Source organism: Diadema antillarum, unplaced genomic scaffold (genome assembly GCF_040938485.1).
Source record: "Diadema antillarum isolate AM-2024a unplaced genomic scaffold, OU_Dant_1.0 seq00000503_RagTag, whole genome shotgun sequence".
NCBI lineage: Eukaryota > Metazoa > Echinodermata > Echinoidea > Diadematoida > Diadematidae > Diadema > Diadema antillarum.
Window position 1 is genome coordinate 551,999 of NW_027271460.1, and position 18,350 is coordinate 570,348.

At 37.0% G+C, this 18,350-nt stretch overlaps 1 protein-coding gene across 1 annotated transcript in view; it reads right to left on the reverse strand.

The window, feature by feature from the left end:
- Positions 1-6,506: 6,506 nt before the first annotated feature.
- The window catches only part of LOC139733904 (sodium-coupled monocarboxylate transporter 1-like), a 44,700-nt gene continuing 32,856 nt past the window's right edge, over positions 6,507-18,350 (reverse strand). The window contains exons 12-15 of the mRNA XM_071644714.1: positions 10,121-10,347; positions 8,919-9,019; positions 7,777-7,904; positions 6,507-6,680 (exon numbers count right to left, since the gene is read on the reverse strand). Coding sequence (XP_071500815.1) covers positions 6,507-6,680; positions 7,777-7,904; positions 8,919-9,019; positions 10,121-10,347 — 630 coding nt within the window. The remainder of the gene's footprint in view (positions 6,681-7,776; positions 7,905-8,918; positions 9,020-10,120; positions 10,348-18,350) is intronic.

The following is an 18,350-nucleotide window of genomic DNA, read 5'->3' on the forward strand; positions in this document are numbered from 1 at the left end:
AATAACCGGTTGAAAACCCCTCATTCATTACACAGCTGCTAATATCAGTATAACATGTCTTTATCCAAGAACAAAAAGAAGGGCCAAATCCAAAATTTTTCAAAACGGTTAATAAAAACGAATGAGATACCGAGTCAAAGGCCTTCTCAAAATCAACAGCTATCAAATAACAACCTATATTATATGACAGACAGTGAAAAATCATATCATCTATTAATCGAATTGCTTCCCCAATATTTCTGTTTTCCATGTATCCCACTTGATCCATGTGTATTATCTCACTCAAAACTTGTTTCATTCTCTTCGCCAAAACCTTTGAAAGAATTTTATAATCCACATTCAAAAGTGTAATCGGTCTATAATTCTTAATATAAAGAGGATCTTTACCATCTTTTTCTATTAATGTAATGGTCCCTTGCTTCTGTGATACTGATAAATTACCCCTATCATACGCTTCATTCAATACTTCAACTAAATGCCTGCCTAAATATGGCCAAAAAATGATATAAAATTCCACCGAAAGCCCATCATTACCTGGAGCTTTATTATTTTTCATTTCTTTTAAAACTTCATAACATTCATCTATAGTAATCTTTCCTTCACAAAATTGTTGACTTTCCTCACTTAACTTTGGAATACTTAAAAAAAAAAAAAACTTTCATTTAAAACCTCTTTTACTGCACCCCTCTTCTTTGAATATAATGTTTCATAAAAATTTCGAATTAACTTCAAAATTTCATTTCTATCTTTTATAACAGAATTATCTTCACTATATAATTCATATATTATAGTTTTCTTTTTATTTGATTTTAATAATTGTTCAAAATATTCTTTATTTCTTTCCCCGTTCTCATACCAGGCTGCTCGTGATCTAACTTTAAGTCCTTCCAATGATCTATCATATAATTCACTCAACATTTTTTTCTTTTCAACATATTGTGTATTTATTTTTAAAGAAGCAGCAGCAGTTAATAAATCTTGCTCTAAAATTTTTAATTCCTTTTCTAACTTTTCAATATTCATACGCCTTTCCTTTGCTTTTTCTTTCGAATATTTTCTTGCATATTCACTCACACACATACATATACATATACACACATACACACACACACACACACACACACACATATGCACACACGCATACATTGTTGTGTATTGCCAAATTACATGGACTGACGATGTATGCGGGGGGGGGGGGGGGCGGGGAGTTTGCCATAATGAAGTGATTACAGTTGGTTATTCCAAGGTTCTTTAATCCGAAAATGTAAAAAGGGGGTTCGTAATTCCGAAGGTTCGAAGTTCAAAGTTTAGATTTATTTTCATTTCCATCAAATAAATAGAGAAAATTATATACAATGTGTAAGCAAAACATATTTGTAATAATTGCAAAAAACGTAAATTAACAAAATACACGTGACAATGAGTAACAAAATGAAGAAAACGCAATTGCATTTTTTCATGTATTCATATATGCATGATGAATGAAATAAGGATGGGAATGGAATGGGATCCTCAGAAAATACACAAGAGAACGAATAATGAATTAATGGAACAACAAGCAGACACACAGATATAAAAACAAATTAAGGAACCAGTGTCAACTGACACGGGATAAAATCAGGAAGGAAAAAAGGAGGAAAAACAAGAAAAAAGCGAGAAAATAATGAAGCGACAACACGTGCCATCACGAACACAAGCAAATCGGATTCCAGGATATAAGAGTAAAAATTAAATGATAAGATGCAACCTGGATTGAATATATACTGCAAAGAATTGTGTACATATTGTGTACACATAAGAATGCAGAAGAGCGGACATAAAAGAAGGAGAGAATAGACACAATGGTATATACGGTACAATAACAGGAACATCTGAGGAGAACTTGTGTTTGGCAGATTATAAGGTTCTTAGTACGCAGCTTCTGTTCATTTTCGGATTAACGAACCTTCGGAATAATGAACATCTCCCGGAGAACCTATAACATGTGTCACATATCCAGCAGTCAGAATGTCAAACAATCAAAAACGTCTCACTTATGCTACTTGTATGTCTGTGTACAGGTTTCTTTTATTTACTTGATACTGCGTCATCTCTTCAATTATCATAGAATAGGGGACAATTAATACCAAGTAAAGGGTGGTTAGAGGAAGTTATGCCATTACCTATATAAGTTGTGTTGTTTGCATAATTTGGATTTAGAACTGATCTAGATTTGATGATACTTAGGCCCTAAAAATTCCTTAGAATTCAATTCGTCCACTGATATACGGTGACCAGTCAATAATCACACACTTTGCGTCAGCTGTGAACTTGTGTATTATTTTGTTAAGAAATGTGTTTCTAACTTTATCTATCTTTAGCCGAGCTGATATTGAACCACGAAGAACAACGTCACACGATTATATTCTAATGTCCAAAGAAAATGGAAGGATAGCTTCTAGCTTTTGATTATAAAGGCGAGAAAACTCAGAAAATGCACCTTTTTGTGGTATTGTCTAAACTATGCGTGGGAATGGTCTGAACTGTAGAATGGTGTCGATTTGGAGATCGAGATCATTCTCCACCTATGTATATCCATAAATAAAATCTGTCATGATTCTTTCATTAGAATCTCCTGACAGCAAGGACGTGATATTTGGTGTCGTCTTCGCCAATTACAGCATATCGATGAAGAGGAGAAGCTACTATCAGTGACGTTGTCGTATTCTACACCTCCAAAAAGGCCTCTCGCCGCGTGTGCACCTGCCTAGCGTTCAACAAAGGCAGTCCCGCTTATTGAAAAAGATGTCGGTTCAACACCCATCGAAAAGGGTTGCGCAGCTCCGCGGGAGGTTATAACGTAAAGGTAAAAAAGCTTGCAGCGCAATAAATGTCGATCTGATTCGCCAGGTTTATTTCATGTATGGCATTTCTGGACTTGTTGTCAGCATAGCATTTAAAACGGCACTTTCTGATTTGATTTCGCAAATCTATAAACTAAAGTCATTGTCAATAAGAAATGAATGATAATAAAGAGGAAAATATTGTGTAATCCATTAGGATATTCGATTAAGCTGTCCTTGACCTTAGAAACTGATTTATAAATTGAATTCCCCAAAATCGTAGATGTGATCGGAAGCTCTTCTTAGACAAAATGATATGACCCTTTAAAAAAATACGAAACGTTGTATGAAGTACTCATTTTGAAAATCTTTGAAACTTCCGCAATATGAAGTTTGGAAAAGCAGTAGTTATCGTTTCACGTCTTGATGGCCAAATCTAATGTCTAAATTCTGATATGGTTCGCACACACATTTCCTGCGAATCATTTACACACACACAGACACAGACACACACACTGATACTTATACAACAAAACTTACAGAAATATGGAAAATAAACAATTTTATTTCCACGTCTTTTAGAACTGTGTATGATGTTAGCATACCAACCCATACATATTTATCGTTCTTTCTTATCCATATACAGTATGCTGAGGTGCCTTATTACCGAAGCTCAGACATTCACATCAATCCAAGGTAATTTGGAAGATTATGAATACAGATTTATGAGACTGACTTTTCAAACCGTAGGTCTCTATTTGTATTGCATGAAATCTTAATCTTAATCTTTTCTGGGAGAAAGTGACTGGCAATTAGAAATTACACTTGAATGTAGTAAGCAGCCTATTAGGTATGTACAAAAACATGTCACAGTATCAGTTTTAACAGAATTAAAAAATCATTTCACCGTGAACAATGGTGAAAAACCGCTACAGACCACTATAACTGCATTTCAGAAACACTAATAGTAGGCCTACCATTGAAATGTTTTTGCTACAAAGCTTCAACCCGGTACAACTTACAAACTCCTGATGGCTAGACTATTTGGGTTAAGTTGTAAAACGGCGTCTTGTTAAGCCATGGAACGTCTAGGGCATGAAATATAAACGCACACAACAGGCATAAAATAATCCTTGCTTAATCAACGAAATAATATCATTCACATTGAACACTTATCAGCATCGCTAACACTGTCAACATGGCAATTCAGTCGCCATAATACAGTACAAAGGTACCAGCTGTTAAATAAAAAAAAAGACAAAAAAATATGGGGCTTCTGCATGACATGCTCGCAGCAAAATAGAATCATGAACTCACGAGTGAGCATGGTGGGCTTACGATATCCACGTATGTTACTAGTTGTTGGTGTTTTTTTTTCAGAGTTTCGAGTACGTCTTTTGTGTTCTCATTGGAAAAGGGAAGTTTCCAGCTGCATTTAACGGTATTTGCCAAGGTTCCATGCATTAATGATAATCACAGAGATTCCATAGGCGCAGCTCATTTTGAATTCAGTGGATTTCTGCAATGACATCGCGGTGTTTAGTGTAAATGACCTTTATTTGCTCATGCGCCCGTGCTTACAACATCTAGCCTATTTTAAGCCACTACAAAGACTATTTTTAAGACAAACCCTCATTGGCTTAATGGTCCGAAAATGCTTGTGAAGATGTAATACGAAAGTGACATTGGTAGAACAAGATTTCAAAGAAAAGCAAAATCCACATGGAACAAACACATCAAATTGGAAATGGCAATTGGTATTCTGCATATTATAGAAATGAAAACATCCATGTAGACTTCAAAATAAAACAATAAGAGAACAGGACCTGACACATAAGCATCAACAAACTCTAACTATAAATATGAACAAGAATGACATGTTTTCATGGAAAAGCGATGTGATCGCTGTTTCCTGAGTACGTTTATTAACTCCATACACATGTTTTCATGACAAATTGGAAATTTAGTGAAGAAATTTTTAGTACTGAACAAAGTTATTGAGTAATATATTAAGCTAACAGTGGCAATACTTGGAAGCAGGTTGACTTACTATACAGCATTGCTTTTCTCGATAATACAAAATGAATACGAGCAGGTGTTATTTTATGCATATCAAAACTTTGATTCGCGTAAATGCGGTCAACAGAGAAATCAAGCAAATGTAAGCGTAATAGAAATACAAGAGACCATTGTCATAAGCAGATGCTTGACGAGGATAATAGCCTCAGAAATACACATGATGATACCACAAAATAAATTGTCAGCAAGTGTTGTTGTTTATTTCTTTCCCTTTTTATATCCGATAGCAAATGGACACTCACTGTTCTCTTTGTTTGATCTATAACTCGATTCATACTCTGGTTAAAGAGGCAGGAACAAAGCTGTTTAACACTGCATATCGCATATTAAAAAGCCAAGCCAACGGAGTGAAATGAATGCCAAGCCTGTCCCTTTTTGTTCTCACTGTTCATAGTACATCCTTGGCCCCTCCTCGTTGGTGCATGTTGTCTTGTTGTGTGTCTGTGGTCAATATATATGTATGTTTGCTTTAGGTACCTGTCATTTTACCTCTGACGAGTAGGATTCAATTCAATTCAATTCAATGATTTTATTTCCATATAAAGTAATACAAAGTAACATACATGACGCTTACATGAGTACATAATAATAAGATTTAAAGGAACTTTGAATCACGTACGTTTCAACAAAACATGAATACAATTTTTATAATGATATCAACTCTGGTTTGGATAAATAAACAAGTAAGCAATACAATCTTAATTTATAACTCTACACGGAAAAGAGGAATTCACAAGAAAAGCACAGCTTGTAAAATTTGTGAATTACTCTAGAAGGTGAGGGCATCTCAAGATCCATCAAGGACTCCATGTATAAAGGATTCTGCCAGGATGGAGAGCTCAGGACTTATTTTACCATATTTAGAAATATCAAATTGAGAATATTGTTCCCTTCTCCGCAATTTTCATGCTATGATGTTTATTGTGGGTAACATCAGAAACCGTTAAGGTAAACAAAACGAAGCCAACAGCTTTCACTCACACTAAGTAATGGCTTGCAAATATTACACAATAGGATGGTCTATAAGTTGGTTTATATTTGTACAAAAATAGTTCTTATGAATATTTGTACGAATCGAATTTTGCTTTATTACAATTTGATATTACTGTATCACTGCACAATACAAAATATCATCACAGTCAATATTCACTGTGTTTTCCTTGACTTCAACTTTAGGCCTACTGTTAATGGTCATAAGCTTTACTGGAATTTTCAAATGGCATATTTCGATGTAAACTATATATGGTCAGATCAGCAACTCTTTGTATGAAATAGTGCTTTGATACTTAAAGTCTATACATTTTGAGCCATGGATCTTCTTAAGCACGTTGAGAGAATGTAGGGTCAAGCACCAAAATGGTGTTGATCACAATAACCATGCATAAAAGTCTCTTGATGTTCACCCACTAAACTGATGAATGTCAGGTCATAATAAACATACAAACAATTCAGCAATCACCTTGAAACTAACACCAGTCTTCGAGCTGGCATACCGCTCAGATATGAACTTTGAAATCCAACTTAAGTCGTGGAAAGGCACATGGTCAACGGTGCATTTCACGCACATTACAAGTTGCTGGGAGATGACGGGCTGTGCAAAGAGTCCTATACGTCCGTTCCTCTATAGATCCACACATCCGGTTCTTTCTTTGGAAGCATTCTCTCGTGGCTCGCCGTATCACCGTTTGCAAAGCCTTTCTCCGACATCTTGATGTACTTCATGTCGGTCACGATCTCTTCCTCGTCATCGGTGTCGCCGGCAACATCGATTTCGTCCTCCTGTTGTTGAAAAATTGAGATGTACAAGTCAAAGTATAACTGCAGAAACGGTGGCAGGCCTTTTAAAGATATTAGAAGATTGCTAAATAGTGTTGCAACAAAAAAAGAAATATGTTGCCAGTCAGATATCCTGTTAAAGATAATAATTATAAACAAATTTCCATATCTCGACTCGTTGCTTGTAAACTAACGATTAATCGCAATCGCTATAATCAAACACTATGGCCCGAATTCACGAAGGTGGTACAAATGAAACCATGGTTTCGAACCATGGACAAAAACCATGGAGCGCCAAGTGTCATTATGGAATATTTCCTTACGAAATCAGTCATTTCGTCGATGAAATGATTATTTTGTAACGAAAGGACAACATTTTGTAACTAAATGAACATTTCGTCCACGAAATGATAATTTTATTAACGAAACGGTCATTTTTTCGACGAAATGACCAATTTCGTAACGAAAGATTCCGTGCGACACTTGGCGCTCCATGGTTTTTGTCCATGGTTTAAACCATGGTTTCATTTGTACCACCTTCGTGAATTCGGGCCAATATGTCAATTCAATTTGAATTCATATTTTTCAATAATGCAATTTATCTACAAACGAAAATAACACGACTTGACACAAATACTTTGGTAAAATCATAGATTTTCTACAAAAAATCACGTTTCAGAAAGAAATTCAATAAATCATTAAGATACAAAATACAGTACATTACTGAATTTTCTCTTCCATGAAATGTTGCATGTGGCAAGGGCCGTCACAATGAACATACAAAGTGATGCTTGATAATATGACAGCACTATCCTCATCATAGAAAATCTTGGCTGATAACGAAATTTGAGTCTATTTAAATCATGCAGCTTATATGTGCATTCGCATTGAGGTAAAACAAAACGCAGATAATATTTTGCCTCTTGTGATTATATGGTTATGGCATTAATAAGGAAGACTTTTTTTATGTTTTAAAAACTTCATCCTGAAGATGATAATTTGTGATGATGCACTTGATTTGATTTGATTTGATCTGATTTGATTTGATTTGATTTTAAGAAACACAGAAGACGAGAGAGGGCAATCTTATGATTCTCACCCCGACATCCACTATCCTCTCATTTCCACATCTCAGTGTTTGTTTGATCGGCTCCGAGAAACAACAGCAGACAGCATCAGGAAAGTCCGACATTAACTTCATATCTCTCTTGTCTGTCTCGACGGAACCTGAATGGGATATCATGATGTATAACATACAATGCTTAGTTAGACTCATCGATGGGTTACAATGGCAAAAAATAATGTTCAAAAACTTCTGTCACTAATCTTATGTATTTAATGTCATTAATGCAATATAATAACGACGGCAACAGCGGATCAGTCTAGATCGCAAATATTCCAATGCGCGTAATTGTATTTGAATCTTACCGAACATTTTTGAGCATAATTCTATACCAGAATTTATTTTGAAAGCGAAACCACATTGCGCCTTTGACTATAGAACATTAGTAACACTGGCTTACACTCTTTTATATTTTTATTCATGTTGATGTGTGACTTCAATATAATGAGGACTTGCATTCACGTGATATTATTATAAGCATCTGTAATTGGCTGACAGGTGTAAGTGTGTTTGCTTCGATCCTTTATTTCATTGACTGCACGATCCTTTATTTCATTGACTGCATTGTGCAGCTCGTACGCACGACCAGTCTTTCAAAAAAACGTTAGAAAACTCAGCGAAGACGTGATTTCATTGCTCTAAAAGGGCAAGCATAATCCTTGGCGCTTTTTAGAGAACGAGTTGTATACAGGTGTTGGTTTATGAACTGTACTTCTTGACATTAGTCAGTTACATTCAAGTGCAGATATCTACGCCTGATGTTTTTTTTAATGGTTTTACAAATGCAATTCGTTGCGCTTAAAACAAACAAACGAAAAGAAATATCGGGGTACGGGATGTTGATCACCCAAGTGTAGGCATAATCACCTTACCCAACATTATCATGCATTCTTTTAAAGAATAATTTATATTTTCTTATCAAAAGTGATAATCATCGGAGATATCTCACTTGATACATAATCTACATAACTATATCTCTTCAAATAGTATACGGCTGTCAAGAACGTGCGAATCCTTAAACGTGATTTTGTATGACTGCTGCTTGGTTTAATTAGCGGCCAATAATAATGCTTGTTTCATAAATGATGGCGTTGATTATAATGGAATGTGAACTATACCAGTGATGGTGCTGACTATCGTTCCAACGAGGACACTTATGATGGCCCCGATTGGTGCATAGTAGAGAAATGATATGTGGTAAAGCTCAGCCACCGGTGGACTTTCGAGAAGATAAAACAAAAGTAAACAGAAGCTATGATGTGAATATTGCTTCATATACCAGTGAAAGTGACTGAAAACTTAAAAGTCAAATTTTCAAATGATAATTCTAATTTTCAATATTTTTTTCTCATTAATAATCACAGATGATATTCTTCTTTTTTTTTGCAGACATTTTAATCTCCTTTCTTCTTTTACCTGCATTATCTCCCCATTCTGCATATTTCTTTTGCCTGCATTTTCTCCTTGTGGTTATCTCTGCTAAGGTCTTATAGTTGTCCACTAGGTACTTTGAGGGCCGCAGGCCGTATTATAGGCCCATTGAGAAAGGGCTGATTTGCTATACAACACACATTTATCATAGAAAAACCTGCCCGAGTATACTCGGGACTCGTCTTCAACGCGTTATGTGGCCATGCGGAAGACCATAAGCAGTGAAAGATAGCTAAAGATTTTACCCCCCCCCCCAAAAAAAAAGTCCTCACATTACATTTACAAAATCATCAGCCTTAGAATGAGGTGATGCACATTGCGTTCTAAAAGTAGGGACCAGTTTCCCTCACAAGATATATTACATCATCTATAGACTTAACAAAATGATATCTCCCCATTTGCTGCAAAAAGGCACAAGTACGTGCTCTCTATGCCCATTTACACCAAACATTCTTACCAATATGATGTTCACGATTCTTATAATAATGGAGCTTTGCTGCTACATTAGAAATATCACCAAAACTAACCACCTCCCCCCCAAAAAAAAAAAGAAAAGAAAAAGAAAAAAGGATTAAAATGCTTGGTTCTTTGAACGTTTTCGTAGAACATTCGTTACACGATCTCACGCTATACCACAAGTGCATTTTGCAACTATAGAGTATATTCAAGCATGTTTCATCAAAACTTCACCTGATATAACACACACACACACACACACGCACACACACACACACACACACGCATTCATGTGAATTTGTTTTCGGTTAGTTTTCTTTTTGTACGTGTATATTCTATGTAAAGTACCACTTAAGTAATTGCTCTTAATGTTATAGCATTAAAAAATTGAACTACTCTCTCATCTATTTCATTTTGCTTAACTACGACCTACTCCTCGCTGTGTTCCATCGGCACTGATTGTGTAGTCGTGTAAAGGGGTGAAGTGTCCAAGGCATAGAATATAGTTGTGCTGTTGATCATTGCAGTCTCAGATGTATTGTAGACCGGACAGCCATCTACGGAGAGGACGTTTTTTCCTGTGACAGACGGGTATACCATGGCCCCAATCCTGATCCATCCAACAAACAGGACACTCGATACCAGACCGGACAGAGCTCCCTGCATAGCGAACATTGAGATATTGATATAAAGCTGCTCCTTATTACAATCTTGTTTTTATTAACATTTTCTTGTAATTTCATGTGAATGGCAGTTTAATGATTTCCTTTATGATTGCATACCTCCCACCCCCCACACACGTTTAGATCTTTGAGCACCCCCCCCCACAAACATACATTAAAGAAAAAAAAAAAACCTACATTTTTCGTAGGTTCCCGTACACATAAAATTCGTCGGAATGAAAGATTCAGGATGTGTGTGTGTGTGTGTGTGTGTGTGTGTGTGTGTGTGTAGCGGGGGGGGGGGGGTGGATATTACCCCCTTGTCGCCACAACAAGCTCTACCCATAACCCCTCCCCTTACTTTTGTAATAACATTTTGAGCCTGGGGTGCGTTCATTTGAATATCTATTACAATCATGATTTGTCCATAGGTCAGGGACAATAAGACTACAGCTGGGTTCCAAGTAGGACCATTGTGGCTTCCCAGCTGCTCCTGAGTAAGTTAGCGCATACACACACACACACAAACACACACACACACACACATACACATTTTTTTTCGGCATTGACCAATGTATAGTTTTTATTTTTTCGATACTGGATCTTAGCATCCGATATAACGGAGCGTGTCTAATCATCTCGCCCACTGACTTTTTAAACTCTTTATTCGAATTTCGTTCGGTTTCATATTACAAAATTCACGTGCACAGAAAAAAAAAATTTAGAAAGACAAACTGCATTATACACATACATTGTACGCACACCGACACCCACACACAAACACACACACATACAAACACATACACGAACAGACATACCTGCTGGTCATACACAATCACATACATAATTGTATACTTTTCTTACCCACATTATCCTTGGCAATTACTTCATTTAAAACGAATCTCCTAAGTTCATTTCAATTTAGTATAAACTTAGAAAAATATTGTTTTATCCATAAAACATTAGATATTTGAATTGCCTATGCAATAACTTTCGTACTTTCAGCTGTCCTGACGACGGGGGCGTCTTCACTTACAATGACTTACCTCTCTTCTTTTTCTGCTCCCCCTCATTTTCTCATTGTTCTTCATGTTGCATAAGTTAATATCGCTGCGTTATTTGTTTTTGCTACAATATCGCGTCATTTGTATGATCATATATCTATCACATATTTATTTATTTATTTTTTTTTTTTTTGGGGGGGGGGGGGGCGAGCAACTGTGTGCGTGTGTGTGTATTATATTGTTGTCTTCGTCACCTCATTTTCCTCCTATCCTGCCTATACACACGGCCCATGAATAGCGCCTGCAGTGCTGTAACAGTGATGTCACATCTTATATATTCCTCTGTACACTGTACTTTAAATAAGTGTTAATTTCAAGATGTTTTTGTATAGTCTCACTTTTCATACTGTTACATTATCTATCAAATATATCTCGCTGTAGACAGATAAATTTGGGATAAATACGATATTTGTATATTGCTTGTCGGGTGATTCACGTCAAACAAGTTTCCTTTACAGTAGATCACTTTTTTTTTCCATCGCGATTTCTTATTTTTTATGTTTTTATTTTCATTTTTATTTTATTTTGTTTTATTTTTTCCTTTTTTTTTTGGGGGGGGGGGTACCAAAATTCCAAAGTATGCATTGTTTTTCTCTCTACAAATTCATTCGTACAAAAAAGTGTATATTTTCATGACTTGTGTTTCGTACAAACAATATCATTTGTCAAACGTTTTAATGGAAAGTGAATCGAATTGAACTGAATTAATTTTTTTTTATAAACTTGTCCGACCTTTGTCCGGCAACAACTCATGAATTGATTGATTAATTGATCTTAATTTATTTCTACTTTGTGTTCACAAACACAAAGAAACAAACATAACTGATTTACAACGATTGTTACTATACAATAGCATTTTGTCTTTTTTACGTACAAATGTAGAGCAACTGAGTTCTATCAATAAAGTCCGAATTTAAAGAATCACTCGCGATTAAAGAACATTTTCCTCAGCATTAGGGCTTGAAATGACAATGGCTTTGGGCTCATAAGAAAGGAAGCTGCTCAGCGTCGAATGTAAAGTAGTTTCCCCAATCGTCCGGCTGATGGCGCTATTTAACCAACGAATCAACTGTTCTGACGATGGAATCAGAACAGTTGAATGCGATGATATCGAAAAACGCTGTAAAACGTACTAGCATTAAAGGTACTAAGCAATGTAAGTGCATGTTGACGCGTATTAATTCATAAAACCCTGATCATGTTTTTGGGCATTGAAATTATTTACCCACTTCTACATTTTTACTTCCTTGCCCTTCTCTTCTCAATCTTGCCATATTTGTTATTCTCTGTACACGTACATATCTTCCTAAAAACCTGTTGTGCAATATTCTCACCTATCCCATTTTTTTGATGCTCAGGTCTGATGTGTGTAATATCTTCTTCTTCTTTTTCTAATTTTCATGTATGCTTATACTATCAGTGTCATTTTAATTTCATTTTTATGAGTCTGATGTAAAACAACCGTATCAGCCTTCGAGCTGCTGGATTGGACCATAGGCGTACCCAGGATTTTTTAGAGGGGGGTGTTCAGTGGCGTACCGTGGGTCAAGACATTGGGGGGGGGGGGGGGCGCACCTCATGGAAGCAACATCAGAATTGCATAACTGTACAATTAAATGCGAGCGAGCGGAGCAAGCGAGCTTGAAAATTTTGACAATTTACAGTCCCCAAACTGCCGTTTGTAGCTATATAATATGATATATATATATATACATATATATATATATATATATATATATATATTTGCTTTGGAAATTAAGGGGGTTGCACCGTGTGCAACTGCTGGCAGTTGCTGGCAGTAACATCAGGAGAATGGCATAAATGCGAGCGAGCGAAGCGAGCGAGCTTGAAAATTTTGACATTTTAAGTCCCCAAACTGCCGTTATGGCAGCTATATTTTTTCGCTTTAGAAATTAAGGGGAGGGGGCGCACCGGGCGCAACTGGTGGTAATTACTGAAAGCAACATCAGGAGAATTGCATAACGATTAAATGCGAGCGAGCGAAGCGAGCGAGCTTGAAAATTTTGACATTTTACAGTCCCCAAACTGCCATTTGTAGCTATATTTTTTCGCCTTAGAAATTAAGGGGAGGGGGCGCACCGGGCGCAACTGCTGACAATTACTGACAGCAACATCAGGAGAATTGCATAACGATAAAATGCGAGCGAGCGAAGCGAGCGAGCTTGAAAATTTTTACATTTTACTGTCCCCAAACTGCCGTTTGTAGCTATATTTTTTCGCTTTAGAAATTAAGGGGAGGGGGCGCACCGGGCGCAGCTGCTGGCAATTACTGACAGCAACATCAGGAGAATTGCATAACGATAAAAATGCGAGCGAGCGAAGCGAGCGAGCTTGAAAATTTTGACATTTTACAGTCCTCAAACTGCCGTTTGTAGCTATATTTTTTCGCTTTAGAAATTAAAGGGAGGGGCGCACCGGGCGCAACTGCTGGCAATTACTGACAGCAACATCAGGAGAATTGCATAATGATTAAATGCGAGCGAGCGAAGCAAGCGAGCTTGAAAATTTTGACATTTTACAGTCCCAAAACTGTCGTTTGTAGCTATATTTTTTCGCTTTGGAAATTAAGGGGAGGGGCGCACCGGGCGCAACTGCTGGCAATTACTGACAGCAACATCAGGAGAATTGCATAATGATTAAATGCGAGCGAGCGAAGCAAGCGAGCTTGAAAATTTTGACGTTTTACAGTCCCCAAACTGCCGTTTGTAGCTATATTTTTTCGCTTCGGAAATTAAGGGGAGGGGGCGCACCGGGCGCAACTGCTGGCAATTACTGACAGCAACATCAGGAGAATTGCATAACGATTAAATGCGAGCGAGCGAAGCGAGCGAGCTTGAAAATTTTGACATTTTACAGTCCCCAAACTGCCGTTTGTAGCTATATTTTTTCGCTTTGGAAATTCGGGGGGGGGGGGGGGCGCACCGGGCGCAACTGCTGGCAATTACTGGTAGTAACATCAGGAGAATGGCATATGACGGTTAAATGCGAGCGAGCGAAGCGAGCGAGCTTGAAAATTTTGACATTTTTACCGTCCAAAAACTGTCGTTCGTACATGTATATTTTTTTCGCATTGGAGGGAGGGGGCGCCTGGTGCGCCCCCTGGATCCGCCACTGGTAGTCAAGGGTGTCGGTTTATGTTCATGATTGGGGGAGGTATGACCAGCGAGGGGGCGTCGAAGTGACCAAGCGGGAGAAGGATGTCCAAAATCTGCACTTTATATAGAGCATCCCCTAATTTGTTTGTGTTTGTGTGTGTGTTTCATATAGGTGGAAAAGTTAGGAAATAGCCAAGGTCAAGTCTTATTATTGGCAATGCAAGGCATTTTAATATAGACTAGTATGTAAAGCAACACTGCAAAATCAATGATCAAGCTTTGATAGCAAATGTGTACAACCTATCAAACATTGCGCAACATTGCAGCGACTCTTTTTGCCATTCCGATATTCTGAGTACACTGCGCACATCCTGCTTGTATTCAAAATGCCAATCAGGAATCACGCTGAATCACAATCTTTTGTCGTCTCGGGGCTTTTTGAACAATGTTATACCTCTTTAATTATATGGTTAAAAGAAATCTTAGAAAAATATCTTTTTTTCTTGATCATCCTTTCATGTCGATTTCAAAAGCAGTTTACTACCCTTGAATTACTATTTTCGTAGGTTTTTTCTTTCTTTTTTCTTTTTTTTTCTTTTTTTTAATCAGCGGATGAGGGGGGGGGGGGCACGTGCCCCCCCTCCCCATGCCCCCGTAGTTACGCCACTGTTCCTAGACCTAGATATCTAATGAATTTTAGGCGCAATAAAGTCATCCAACCACAATTTGTAGACTCACACTCAGTTATCTTTCAGTTTTAACTTTCAGTCATTGAAAAAATTCATATCTACTATTACTAAAGATTACCAAGTCCATGTGCTATTACTAATTACATTGAGTAGCAAGTAACTTGCTACTCCCAGAGCTTCCAGAGCTTGCTGCTTCCAGTAGGCTACTATACTGACTGTACTTGGTACTAGTAGTCAGTGGCGTATCTAGGGAAAACGGCGCCCGTGGCAAGCGCGAAAATTGCGCCCCTAATTTCTGAAAAAGTGTTCAACCCCAACCCCATCCCGGTAGGGACTTAAAAAAAGTCCTCATGATATGCTTTTTGAAGCACTTAAGAGGGGTCTTTTGAGGGTGATCTATATGTATAAATAGGCAACCCTAAATTTTGATATATTTTGGCGAGCGAGCGCAGCAAGCGAGCCGAAAATTTTTATATTCAGCTTTATACATAACATGGAATTCTTGTAATTTTTGGTTATTAAATCTTCGAATTACAATTCTAATCATAGTGGCGGCCTTATAGATAACGATTTGTACCAACAGTGTCCAACCCCATCCCGGTAGGGACTTAAAAAAAGTCCACATGGTGTGCTTTTTCAAGCACTTATAGAAGGGGTCTTTTGAGGGTGTTTTAAATGTAATAGATATTGAAAAATTTTGGCGACGAGTGCAGCGAGCGAGCCGAAATTTTTTGTATTTCAGCTTACAAAACATGGAATTCTTGTCATTTTTGGTTATTAAATCTTCGAATGACAATTCTAATCAAGATATAGTGACGGTCTTATAGATAACGATTTATACCAACAGTGTTCAACCCCAATCCCATCCCGGTAGGGACTTAAAAAAAGTCCATTTGATATGCTTTTTCGAGCACTTAAAGGTTTTTTTTTTGAGGGTGATATAAAATCTGATAAATTTTGATAAATTTTGGCGAGCGAGCGCAGCGAGCGAGCCGACAATTTTTGTATTTCACCTTACAAAACATGGAATTCTTGTCATTTTTTGGTTATTAAATCTTACAATTCTAATCAAGATATAGTGACTTCTTCATAGATAACGATTTATGCCAACAAACTAAGGACTTGGAAAAATACTCTGAATTACTATCCGAGTGAGTGAGCCGAAATTTTTATATTTCCACGTCATCATTACGTTTTGTTCTTCTTATTTTTTTTTTTTTTTGATAAATTTTGGCGAGCGGGCGCAGCGAGCGAGCCGAAAATTTTTATATTTCAGCGTTACAAAACATGGAATTCATGGAATTCATGTTTTGTTTTTATCTTGTTTGATTTGGTTTTCTGTTTGCGCGTCAGCTTCGCGCGCGGTGCAGTAACGTAGTATTAACACGTACTGTACACGAGTTCTTTAGTGCGTATGATATTATGTAACTCCATAATGTATCATCATCCACACAAACATTAAAACAAGGAAGAGAGAGAGACAGAAAATGAACGCAAAAGAAAGGAAAGGCGGAATTCAAAACGGAAATAAAAGCGGTAAAGACAGCTTTTGTTTCATTTGTCAACATCTAAGCATTGCTGAAGAGGGGTGTTGAATAGCTCAAACACCTCCCTTTTGCCCAAGGGGGGTGTTTGAACACCTTAAACACCCCCCTTTTGGCAAAGGGGGGTGTTTGAACACCCAAAACACCCCCCCTCGGTACGCCCTTGCCAAAGACGTTACTGTTGGAGTACATCTTCTCATAGATATAACTTGCATGTTTCTCTGCACTATATTTTGTAAATAGTTTTAGTAGCATAGAATCATGCAAGTTATTATTATGCTCAATCAAGGGAAAGGTTCATTCCAATGTCTTTTGTAAGTCATATTAGTATTTTCGAAGTGATTTACGGATGTCACTGGCAGAATCTTGCTATTGTTTGTTTTGTTTTGTTTTTATTGTTCCATATTCCACATTTCAACAAATGCATAAAACATAAACATCACAATACAAAAGCCTGGATGAATTGTCAAGTACAGCTTATAAGACAATAAAACATGTGAAATATGAGGAATCTACATAAAAGCATTGCTTGTAGGGTGTAGATTCCCAGATGCGGGTGTGAGATTATTTCTTACTTGGTTATGTAATTAAAGGAATGACAATTTGTGAATTGGAGAAATATAAACGCCAAAAAGTAAAACGAAAAAGAAAAAAAAAACCAAAGAAAACAATGTCCGCGGCACAGACTTCTTGAGAGTTGCGTGATCACCCGAGCGAGGTACAAGTCAGATGCAGTGTACAATAGCAGAGATACCAAATGTGTACAAAGGAAGTTCAGGAGATAATATAGAAATCACGAGCGAGGCACATGTTACATAATCGATAATGTCAGTAATGTGAAGTATGAACAGAGAATATCGAGGAGGATTGAAGAATAGCTATAGATATGAATTCAGAAAAACTAGTTTAAGTTTATGTTTAAATGAATAAAGAGACTGAGATTGGATTATGGGAGTTTTTTGTGGGTGTATCCAAGTAACTTGAAGAAAAATAGTTGAAAAAGTATCATAGAATATACAACAATATAAAGATACTTAACTTGCTACCTCAGTAATGCTGAACGTATAATGAATACACGCAGGTCAATGCATTTACATTGTGGAGTTTCTTTTAAAGGGACATTCTAGACGATTTTCATAATTTCACATCATGTAGTCCACATAAATCGACAAGTCCATGTATAGATTTATGGAATTTATTGTGGTTCGTGAGCAGAGAAACAATACTTTGAAAAACCTTAAACAAATTACACTGAACAAGGATGATGACATAGGAGGTTCACATATTTCAGAATTGTAGCGGTGTAATTTCATTACAATACCGCTTGCTTTCGGGTTCACCTGTGTATAATCTATGCATGCCTTCTTCTTTTGTTCTGCTTCCTTGAGCCCCAACTCATGCATTGTTATGGTGACTCTGCCATGTCATCATCCTTGCTCATTGCAATTTGTTCTAAATTTTGAAAATATTCTTATTCTTCATCCCAATCATCACAAATTCTGAAACTCTGTCCTCAGTAGAACTAATTTATAGTTGTAAATCTGAAAATCATCCGGAGGTCTCCTTTAAGGATCTGTGCGGCAGTGAG